This window comes from Coregonus lavaretus (assembly GCF_964263955.1).
Source record: "Coregonus lavaretus genome assembly, chromosome: 21".
Lineage (NCBI taxonomy): Eukaryota > Metazoa > Chordata > Actinopteri > Salmoniformes > Salmonidae > Coregonus > Coregonus lavaretus.
In genome coordinates this window covers 5,836,021-5,848,553 of record NC_140008.1, presented here as the reverse complement: position 1 = coordinate 5,848,553, position 12,533 = coordinate 5,836,021, and the positions used below count along the sequence as shown (strand labels likewise).

Sequence of the window (12,533 nt, the reverse complement as noted above, 5' to 3'; positions counted from 1 at the left end):
ACCTGCTTTGGTAATGTAACATGTTTCCCATGTCAATAAAGCCCATTTAATTGAATTGAGAGAGAGTGAGAGAGAGAGAGCTCTGTTAATGTATAGCGGACATGAGTCACTCATGGTTACTCATGGTTATGTGATGAGGTAGCCCCAGTTGTGACTTTAAAATCAGTGTCGGTCCAGTAAGGAATCTCCTCTTGGTGGAACTTAATAATATATAATATGCCATTAAGCAGACGCTTTTATCCAAACGACTTACAGTCATGTGTGAACACATTTTTACGTATGGGTGGTCCCGGGGATCGAACCCCCAAGATGTTGGTTTCTCCCGCAGTAGACCCGGGTTCATATCCCGTCAGTTACATTAAGCCGTGTGTTCTCTGAAAGGGGTCCTGTTTCCAACAGTGGGGTCAGTGGGATTAGATAGAGGCCTGTCTCTCTCCCTCTCTCTGACAGGAGGAGAGAAGTGTAATGATGCCTCTTCTCTGGTCAACAATACTCACCTTGAGAGACTCCACAGTCTGTTGGAGCTCCTTCAGCTCCTTCTCTCTCTCCTGGAATCTCTGCTGGACCTTCTGCTGACTCATCCCCAGCTGCCTCTGTGGAGAATCACTCTTCAATGAGCTATCAAGCTTTATTTGTAAAGTAGATCAATAGTATTGTAATGGGACATAGGGCCCATAGAAGATAGGGATTAATATGTTGAGGAAGTGTCTGTGTGAAACTATTTTATTAAGTTGCTATGTGAAGTATTGTAGTTTTTATGGTAGGCGTACATGTATCAAGGGGTTGAGGCTGAACTTTGGACTCATAAAAGGGCATTCAGAATGATAATGTTGTTTGACTTTAGAAAATGGTGATACATTTGGAGCAAACTCAATTTACTCAAGGTTTGTGTTCATATTTGTTCTGCTGAGGATTGATTTCATTTGAATGATCTCATATTCAAACAGCCTTAGTTCCTACTGTATCTTTAATTCTTTGTTTATCAGACAGTCACCAACAAGTTGTTCTGGTCTTACCTGTTTCTCAGTCATCTCTGCTTCAGCTGACACTGTATCATGGCCTTTATGTTTATCCATTGTACACAGCATACAGATACACTGCTGATCGGTACGACAGAAAACCTCCAGTAGTTTGTCATGATGAGAGCAGATCTTCTCCTGTAGTTGTGTGGTGGCTTTGACCAGCTTGTGCTTCTTGAAAGCAGGAAATTCATAGTGAGGTTGGAGGTGAGTCTCACAGTAAGAGGCCAGACACGCCAGACAGGACATGAGGGCTTTCTGCTTTCTGGTCCCAGTGCAGAAATCACACGCCACATCTCCAGGTCCAGCATAGCACAGAGCAGGAGGGGGAGCAGCCTGGAGTCCTGTCTTCTTCAGTTTCTCCACCACTTCAGCCAACATGTTATTTTTCCTCAGATTAGGCCTTGGAGTGAAGGTCTCTCTGCACTGAGGACAGCTATAGAAACCTTTCAGAACATCCTGATCCCAGCTTTCTTTAATACAGCCCATACAGTAGCTGTGTCCACAGGCAGTAGTCACCGGATCCTTCAGTAGATCCAGACAGATGGAGCAACAGAACAGTTCATGATTCTCTGCCATTTTGGTGCTCTCTCCCGTAGCTTAAGCAATGGCAGTGTCAAAGATAACTTTCTGTTCAGTGTCAAAGATGACTTTGTGTTTTATGGAACTCTACACCAGAGGACAGGGAGGGGCTTCCTACTTGACTGTGTACTCTGCATGTAGAGGGGGTGTGGTTTCTTTGATAAGGAAGTGTGACAGAGTGTTGGGTAGTAGCCAGAGATGTTCAGTATTTATCTTACATCTATTTGAAATACGTATTTTAATTACTTCTGAGTATTTTGTCATTTGAATCACACTGGGCTGAACTAAACTTTTCAAAATACTAAATACTTTTCTATACCATTTTTTAAAAATTGTGATTCACATTTTGCATTAATTGAAAGTCGCTCTGGATAAGAGTGTCTGCTAAATGATTACAATGTAAATGTAATTGCAAAAATGTATAATTGCAATCACTGAAAAACTCAATTTAAAAGGATTCTTCGGGATTTAGGCAATGAAGCCCTTTATCTACTTCCTCAGAGTCAGATGAGCTCATGGATACCATTTTAATGTCTCTGCATCCTGTATGAAGGAAGTTAGAGGTTGTTTTGTGAGCCAATGCCAACTAGCGTTAGCGCAATGACTGGAAGTCTTTGGCATGCTAGCAGTTACTATAGACTTCATAGCGCTAATGTTAGTTAGAAACTTCCTTCAAACTGTAGAGACAAATAAATGGTTCCATTCATTCATAGATTTTTAGAACATTTTCAGGTCATTGTTTGTTTTCAGTGGAAAGTCCAAATACATTATTTTTCAGATGTTGGGGGTAAAACTGGCAAATCTATAATGTTTATTTATGCTCCATAAAGTTGTCCTAGAATCTGTTGTTACCCTGACCTCTCCCACAGATTCCATCAGGTTACTGCATTCAGACCATGACCTCTAACCTGCACCTGAACAGCTTCCTCCTGCCCATCGGTGCCATGAACGTCATCAGCATCCTACCTCTGCTGCTGTTGGCCCCTCTCATGGAGTGTGTCACCTCCTGCTACCTGTCCATGGAGAAAACACCCTTCTCCCCCGCCAGAGTCATCAGTAAGCACACACACACACGGCACAGATACACACACACACAGACACACACACACACACAGACACACACACAGCCACACACACACACATGCACAAATACCATCCTCATCAATGAGCCAGTCAATGTTAATGTCTCTCTCTCTCCCTTTCTCTTTTGTTTCTCTCCCTCTCCCCTCCTCTCCTCTCTCAGTGCTGGATCATGCGTGTGCGGCCCAGTCTGTCCTGGTAGCGGGCCTGTCTGAGGTCCACAGGAAGGGCTATCCTCTGACGGAGCAGGCCCTGTCAGGGAAGGTGCTCCAGGTGTTCTCCATGGCCTGCTTCCAGCTGGCTCCCCAGTACATCCTACTGGGGCTGGCTGAGGCCCTCGTCACCCCTGCCTGTGAGTGACAGAGAGCCAGCACGTATTTCTGACACACCTATTGCTGCTACACTATTCATACACAGAGACAAACTGCGTTGGAGATTTACAATGTCAATGGACACCATATGTAGTTGAGATGAAGTTAGAATGTGGAGTGTTGGAACCAACTGCCAACATGAAGGATACTATTCTGAACTCTGGAAGCTAGGGTTAGGATGCCCCCTACTGGTGTATTAGAGACAGACAAGAGACGTTTGAACCAAATGAATTCTTCTTTCTCTTCCCAGTCTTCCTCTCTTCTCTGTTCCAGGCTCTGTGATCTCCTTCCACCTGACACCCAGTCATATCAGAGGCATCTCCCTGCACTTCCTCCCCCTGTGGATATACTGCTACATAGATGACTGGAAATAGCTGATTCATTGTGTCAATCAATTCAATAACAGAGCAATTCCAATGTCACGATTTTGACTTTTATATTGAAAGATCACATTGATTCAGTAATTGATTCAGAATACAGAATTGTTTGGATTCATACATGGACATGGGTGATTTAAATATTCTCATCTGATCATAAATGGATCAACAATGATCCCAGTTTCTGATTTGACTGGTTTGCCAGTACTACAGTTTACATCAAGAGAAAAAGAGACACATTTACAGAGGATTGCAACAGCCAAGAGGTGATCAGGTAGACAGTAAAAGTCTGAAGCTTGAGTGTCAGTCTGTATGTGCTATCAGGCCATCTGTTTAGCAAGACCACTAACATATCTGGGACCAGGCTACAAAGAATGTGCTATGTCTAATTTTTAAAGTTTTTTTAATTTTACAATAACGTTAAAAAAGGGGAATTGAACCAAATCATAGGCCTACTGGAAGACTGTTAATAACCCAGAAGCTCTCCATTAATATGTCTGAAATGGTTGAAATCATCTGTACCTACTGGTAATTATTGAGATATGATTTTGGACCAATCCCAAACCCAGGGTAAAGGGGCTGAGTGAATGTTGTCTGGACTCTGTGGAGGAGGGTCATTGTGTCAGAGACGCTGTAGAAGGACAGAGTTCCTGCCCTGTGGTCCTGGTTCAATCCTACTCTGGAGGACCAGGGGACAGATATTTCTGTTTTATTAGCATTGGGCCAAACCCTACAATGGGGGGGATAGCACTCCAAAGTCCAGGACTGACTGTTACCTAGAAATGTAGACTCTGGGACCTTTCCTTTCCTGCTGATCCCTTTATATGACACTGCTATTTCAACCCATCCACCGCTCCACTCTACCTCCCAGTAGCAGACTCCAGACAGGCCCTCTCTACACAGCACCTGTCTCCAGTAGTCAGGATAGGGCTGAGCTTTATCAGTGGCTGTCACCATCCAGTTTCCATCAGACAGCCTGAGTTCTGGATAAGCTTCATTCAGATCCAATGTCAGCTGGAGGACGTCTGACTGATGAAGAACAAAACCCAATAAGTAAAAGAAAGAACATGTATGTTGTCTTTGAGAGGGTGTTTGAATATCATTTACAGAGGGACAACTCTTCTTTGGTCTTCAGCTAAGGAGACATTTCGAATTCTGTCACTATTAAAAAATGCAACTTCATATCACATGTATCAAGGCAGTTGAGTTACCTGGAGGAAATGGATGTGATCCTCTGTGTGTGAGAGCTGCTCCAGCTCAGTGCTTCTCTTCCTCAGCTCAGCTATCTCCTGCTCCAGTTGCTCCAGGAGTCCTTTAACCCGTCTCACTGCAGTCTTCTCCTGGCCTCTAATCAACCTTTTCACCTCAGTGAGTATTCTCTCAATGGACCCGATCAGTTCAGTAAAGATTGTCTCATACTTACTAACTTCTGTGTTTGTAAAGTATAAACATCTAGATAACATGTATGATACATGATAACCATACATAATGACTGCTCATTATTGCTAATTGATTCCACATAGTGGGAACCACAATTGGTCACCATATAAAAGGATGTTTATGAACATTTCTTTCAACATGGAGCAGGATAGACAGCAACAGAGAGGAAGAAATCAAAGAGCTTGTGGACAAGGGGCCAATCAGAGAGGAGGGATGGGCCCCATTAAAGAGGTCAGAGAGGTCAAAGAGGTGGACATCAGAGAGAGGGAGACAGACGGCAGGGAACTCTTTTGTCTAATGAAGTCAGGGCCATCGTCGTTGACCATGTGGTGAACAGAGGCCTTACCATGGCAGAGGCTGTCAGATTAGTTCACCCCAATCTGAAAAGATCAACTGTCAATAAGATCATGAGAACATTTTCTCCAAGAAAACCGGTAAGTCTGAAGGATATGCACTATGCTTTACCATTACATTTACAATAAATCACATGTTGTAATGCATGTAAATTCACATAACTTGTTCCAGTATTCTTCCAGTATGATCTATTTACAGTATACTATGTTCTACCCTCAAAATTGACAGAAGACCCCATGGTGGTGGTGGCCGTGTGCTGACCGACCAGCAGGAGTGGGCAGTGGTGGAAATGGTGAGGGCCAGGAATGACATACGTCTGTCTGAAATAAAGCAGGCCATTGAGGAGAATGATGACACCTTTGCCAATGTGGCATCCATCAGCCTACCAACAATCACCTGCCTTTTGAAGAGGCACCAGGTATCTATGGAACACATTGACCTGGAGCCTTCTGAGAGAAACAACTGGGGGCCGAGTATGTTCAGGTACAGCACTATATACTGTATTACTGTTACTATTAATGAACATGCTACTTCACAATATCATATTGGAACTATACTGTAAAAATAACTAACCAAAATATATATTTAGAGGGTGATGGTGCTTGATGCTGCTGTGAACCATCACTGGTATATCTTTGTTGATGAAGCGGGCTTCAACCTGGCCAAAACTTGGGTGCCGTGGTCGGAACCTCATCTACCAACGGGCGTCCGTCCAAGTGCCTGGACAACATGGGGGAAACATTTCCAAGAGCAGCAGCTATCTCTGAAGATGGTGTGGTAGGACGTAGACCATTACTTGGATCCTACCACGCTGCACACCTCATTGTGTTTCTCAATGAAATTGAGCAGGCCTGTCAAGGTGAAGGGGTCACCTATGTCATTGTGTGGGACAATGTCAGGTTCCACCATTCAGAGGTGGTTCAGGCATGGTTTCAGGTCCCTCCCTGATTTGTGACCCTATACCAGCCCCCATACTTCCTCAACCTTATTAAATTATTTTTTTCATCATGGAGGTGGAAGGTGTACGATCGCCATCCCCATGAGCCTGCCACCCTCCTTCTGGCCATGGATGAGGCATGTGATGACATCAATGCAGACCAATGTCAAGCTTTGATTCAACATGCCGAAAGGTTTCTCCAGCGGTGCATGAACAATGAGGACATTTACTGATGTGGATGAGAATTTATGGCCAAACGCTCTAGATAGTCTTGATGCAAATTAATGCGTGCTAAACATTATTTTATTTTCATTCATTTAATGTCTTACATGTATGATGCAATTATATCTGGATTTTTTTTTTTTTTTTTTTCCCATGACTGATTGTTGAGGATTTCTTCATTGATCACACCTTTGATTACACATTGGATAGATATCATGTAAATTATAGATTGTCAATTTTGTTGGGTAATGTAAGTGTATTGCCTAATGTAAACTGTAATTTACAGTACTGTAGCATATTACTTTCAGCACTTCTAAGGGTTATTTGAAACAATTATCTTGCAGTGATTGCTATTGGATTAACTGGTAGTTAATGATATATTTTCAATTGAGTAGATTTAAGTTGTTTGGGTGATTAAACGAATGCTCTCATTACATTTATATTTTGAATCAATGTTTGTGTGGTGAGAGATGTTTACAATCCAAATGAATGCACAATGACAGGTTTTGAATGAAAGACTGGCTGCCTTACAAGCGTGACCAGCTTGGAGTTTTATACTAAGAGTTGTGAAAATGTACCACCTGCTTGTGAAAATAGTACCAAAGTGATTAAAACAAAACCGTAATAGGATTTTTGGGGGGATGAATTGTAAATTGATTTTCAATAAGAAAAACAGAGGGAAAACATAGGGGTGGACGCAACCACTAACATTACAGTATGATATTCGAATGAGTCAACCACTAACATTACAGTATGATATTCGAATGAGGCAACCACTAACATTACAGTATGATATTCTAATGAGGCAACCACTAACATTACAGTATGATATTCTAATGAGGTAACCACTAACATTACAGTATGATATTCTAATATTCGAATGAGGCAACCACTAACATTACAGTATGATATTCGAATGAGGCAACCACTAACATTACAGTTTGATATTCTAACGAGGCAACCACTAACATTACAGTATGATATTCTAATATTCGAATGAGGCAACCACTAACATTACAGTTTGATATTCTAACGAGGCAACCACTAACATTACAGTATGAATTGTAATATTCAAATGAGACAACCACTAACATTACAGTATAATATTCTAATATTCTAACGAGTTAACCACTAACATTACAGTATGATATTATAACATTCTAATTAAGCAACCTCTAACATTACAGCCTAGTGGACTACTTACACAGACTAAACTAATCAAAGACTAACACACACACACACACACCACAGTAACCTGATCATGGTGACTCCACAGTAATAACATTTATAACTCATAAGTCACCAGGTGTGATTTACCTTTTGACAGATGAAACCCTACATCAACTACTGATGATTCTTATGGGAGAAAGTGAGCATTTCACATATTAAGATATAATACAAGGATACTTCCTTTGTGTGTTGCGCTTAGTCAATTGAAAATGTGCTTAAAGTTCTGAAAAAACAGCCTTTTTGATGATCTGTTTTGAGTTTTGTATTAAGAGTTGTGAAATTTTACCCCATACTTGTGAAAATGGTTCAAAAGTGGTTATAAAATCTATAATACAGTGGGGGGAAAAAGTATTTAGTCAGCCACTAATTGTGCAAGTTATCCCACTTAAAAAGATGAGAGAGACCTGTAATTTTCATCATAGGTACACGTCAACTATGACAGACAAAATGAGAAAAAAAAATCCAGAAAATCACATTGTAGGATTTTTAATGAATTTTAATCCACTGTACATGGATACTTCCTTAAATTTACTTATTTTGTGTTATGCTATTATGTTATTGAAACAGAATACGTCTAATGAGAGAATAAATAAGTCAAGTCCAACCATTACCTCTCTCCTCTTTCACATCCCTCTATCATCACTCCATGAGTGTGTCCCAATAATCTCTCCTTCCTCCTGAAGTGTATCATTCCTTCACTACTCCTCTCAAATGTCAAAGCATTGGATTGGTGTTGGCATGGGGTGGAGGGAGTTTACATATACCAGTCATTTCCTTTTAAATCCATGAAGGGAAGTGGACAAGTTCACACTTAGAAAGGAGATAATAGTTCCACACCCCATGTGTCCTGATAACTACAGGAATGAAACCATATTGAGGTTGTCTGCTTTCTATACAGTTTGAGGAGAGAGAGAGAGAGAGAGAGAGAGAGAGAGAGAGAGAGAGAGAGAGAGAGAGAGAGAGAGAGAGAGAGAGAGAGAGAGAGAGAGAGAGAGAGAGAGAGAGAGAGAGAGAGAGAGAGAGAGAGAGAGAGGACATCAGGTAAAGTTCTGGAGATGAGGGAATATGTGTGCAGAAAGAAACCCTCCAGTATGGTTAACCACAGTTAGGCCCAGTATGGACTATCAATACAAGTGACCATTTAGAATGTGACCCAGTTCAATGGGTCTTAACAGAACTGGGGGATGTCAGCCATGAAGTTGTCTAAACACAAATGGAATATAATTTGTTTGTGATTCAATGTTAATGGATTTCCCATTAGGAACACAGGGGAAAACCTAACACAACACACAACCAATAAAAACAAAATGGGAGGAAACCACTAAAGTCATTACCATATTGTCCTATTCTAATGACAGGGAGAAAACATGTAAAATCTAGAAGACTACTTTAGATCTGGTCATAAGAAGCCTAGTGCACTATGCAGGGAACAGGGAGAGATTTGGGACAGAGACAGTAACTCCTGGATGGAAATATTCATTCTAATGACAGTGAGCAAATCTCCAATCTCCACCCTATTCCCTATGTAGTGCACTACTTTTGATCTGGTCAGAAGTAGCCTAGTGCACTACGTAGGGAACAGGGTGTCATTTGGGACAGAGTCAGTAACTCCTGTATGGAAATCTCTCTCTCCCTCATCTGTCTTATATATCTGCCCATTTCCCCTCCCATCCTCCCTATTCATTCTATTCTATCACCCACACCACTAGCCAGCTTCCACACATTTACACACCACTAGCCAGCTTCCACACATTTACAAGTTAAAGACACACCACTAGCCAGCTTCCACACATTTACAAGTTAAAGACACACCACTAGCCAGCTTCCACACATTTACAAGATAAAGACACACCACTAGCCAGCTTCCACACATTTACAAGTTAAAGACACACCACTAGCCAGCTTCCACACATTTACTAGTTAAAGACACACCACTAGCCAGCTTCCACACATTTACTAGTTAAAGACACACCACTAGCCAGCTTCCACACATTTACAAGTTAAAGACACACCACTAGCCAGCTTCCACACATTTACTAGTTAAAGACACACCACTAGCCAGCTTCCACACATTTACACACCACTAGCCAGCTTCCACACATTTACTAGTTAAAGACACACCACTAGCCAGCTTCCACACATTTACTAGTTAAAGACACACCACTAGCCAGCTTCCACACATTTACAAGTTAAAGACACACCACTAGCCAGCTTCCACACATTTACTAGTTAAAGACACACCACTAGCCAGCTTCCACACATTTACTAGTTAAAGACACACCACTAGCCAGCTTCCACACATTTACAAGTTAAAGACACACCACTAGCCAGCTTCCACACATTTACAAGTTAAAGACACACCACTAGCCAGCTTCCACACATTTACTAGTTAAAGACACACAAATCTCCAATCTCCACCCTATTCCCTATGTAGTGCACTACTTTAGATCTGATCAGAAGTAGCCTAGTGCACTACGTAGGGAACAGGGTGTCATTTGGGCCAGAGTCAGTAACTCCCCTGGGTATGAATTATCTCTCTATCTTATCTGTCTTCTATATTATGTTCTCCTCTCCTCCTCTCTTCTCTCCTCTATTCACTCTATTCTATCATCCACACCACATGCCAGCTTCAACACAATCCATTTACAAGTTAAAGACACACCTTGGAATAAATAGCAAAGGAAAACTACTACTAGATGTATTTTTTTATTTCCCATCACCATGAATCATATTTAATAACTGAACAGTAGCAGACCTAACTTCATCTGTTCCTGACTCTGGGTAGTGGATTAAAAAGCCCATCAATCTCCAATGATATTAAAGTACAATTCTGAACATTACTGATATACTGAGTGACAAGTCAAAATTTCTGCTGTTTTTATTGTTGGGTTAACAACACCACCTGCTGGACAGGTTTAATGTTGCTTGACTGAGCAGTATGGGAGAATAAAAGATGCCAAACTTAGGGTCGGTTTCCCGGACATCTCCATTGAACATGCTTTTTAGTCTAGGACTAGGCTTCATCTGTGTCCGGGAAACCGGCCCATATAGTTCAATTAGCAAGTAAGTAACTACCTGTTCCATGATACTGAGGAAAATTACAATGAGACAGAGAACCAATTGTGAAAACATTTCAATGGTTCTGAATGACAACCAACATACATTAACAGCATACATCATGATTAATGTGAATATATAAGATTAAAACATTGCACTTAAAAAAATATGAATGCATTTAATTGTAATATATAACATCTTCTGAAGATCAAATCAATCAAATCATTGTACATAAAAACAGAGCAGAATGAATCATCACATCTGGGGACCATCACCACCAGCATAACTAGTATCTATGTGGACCCTACTACAGTTTAACCAGCTCAGCTATAGACTACACCAGCATGACTAGTATCTATGTGGACCCTACTACAGTTTAACCAGCTCAGCAGTACCATTGAGAGAAACCCCAGGATAGAGGGGCTGAGTGAATGTGGTCTGGACTCTGTGGAGGAGGATTATTGTGTCAGAGACACTGTAGAAGGACAGAGTACCTGCCTTGTGATCCAGGTACACTCCTACTCTGGAGGACTGAGGGCCTGATACTTTAGTCCTAACACTATTGTGTATGAACAAATAACCACCTCTATAACACAGTAAACACCAGGACTTGTCATTGTATCCAAATGCACCATCTGTCTCTGTTCTGCTGATGTCTTTATATGAGACTGCTGTAACAAACCCCGCCCCACTCCACTCCACCTCCCAGTAACAGCGTCCAGACAGACCCTCTCTACACAAAACCATCAAGTAGTTTGTGAATCTGTCTGGATGAACAGGATATGGTTGGACTTGGCCTGTACGTTTCACCTTTCTGTTCCCTTTAGACAGAGAGAGGAGTGTGTGTGCTGTGTTTGGGTCCAGTGTGAGCTGACAGGAATCTGGGAGAAAAGCAGAGAAGAGACCAATGAGCGGAGTTAGAACAATAAGTTAAGTCAGATACTGTATCTACCCTGTCTTTGATTAGAGCACAGCAGAGATCAAATCAGAGAAATATGAGGAGTCAGATAGATACCCAGTCTTTGATTAGATCTACTATTGCTATATATTTCTAGAGGGATTGTTATGAGTGTCAGTAAAAAGAGACTGTTAGTTACTTCAGAATAAAGAGACTCACATTGTAAGAACTGTTCTCTGGTCTTGGGCTCTGGAGGCAGTACAACCTCCACTATATTCACTACAGACACACAAACACATTCACAGAGAGAGGGAATGTTATCATCACATCATATTCCACATGTATATGACTAGTAGGGAACTTTCAATGGTCTAAAGTTGATGTTCTTATTATTTTCAACACACCTGTAGTGGAGATCTTGGTCCATTCTCCTTTAAGGACGTCTTCTAGTTTCACTCTCAGTTCAGACACAGTCTTACTCACATCTCCAAAGTACTGAAGAGGACGGACAACGATGCTGGGTAAGTCTGAAGATACACTGGTACTGGAGAGAGACTGATAACTCTGGAGAGAGAGACAGAGAGAGAGAGAGAGAGAGAGAGAGGGAGAGAGAGAGAGAGAGAGAGAGTGAGAGGGAGCAGAACCAAATGATTGAGAGTTTTAATTTCATATCACATGTATCAAGGCAGTTGAGTTACCTGGAGGAAATGGATGTGATCCTCTGTGTGTGATAGCTGCTCCAACTCAGTGCTTCTCTTCCTCAGCTCAGCTATCTCCTGCTCCAGTTGCTCCAGGAGTCCTTCAGCTTGACTCACTTGAGCCTTCTCTTGGGCTCTGATCAGCTCCTTCACCTCAGAGCGCCTTCTCTCAATGGAGCGGATCAGCTCAGTAAAGATCTTATCACTGTCCACCACTGCTGCCTGTGCAGAGCTCTGTTAAGAGAGAGAGAGAGAGAGAGACTTGTCT

The 12,533-nt window shown here is 41.7% G+C and overlaps 1 protein-coding gene across 1 annotated transcript in view; it reads right to left on the bottom strand.

Moving 5' to 3' along the window:
* LOC311148719 (tripartite motif-containing protein 16-like) overlaps positions 1-12,533 on the bottom strand; it is a gene marked incomplete at both ends in the record, with an annotated part of 28,326 nt that overhangs the window by 4,657 nt on the left and 11,136 nt on the right. Inside the window, 4 exons of the mRNA XM_084185696.1 lie at positions 498-593; positions 1,017-1,618; positions 1,720-1,732; positions 2,924-3,031. Coding sequence (XP_084041822.1) covers positions 498-593; positions 1,017-1,618; positions 1,720-1,732; positions 2,924-3,031 — 819 coding nt within the window. The remainder of the gene's footprint in view (positions 1-497; positions 594-1,016; positions 1,619-1,719; positions 1,733-2,923; positions 3,032-12,533) is intronic.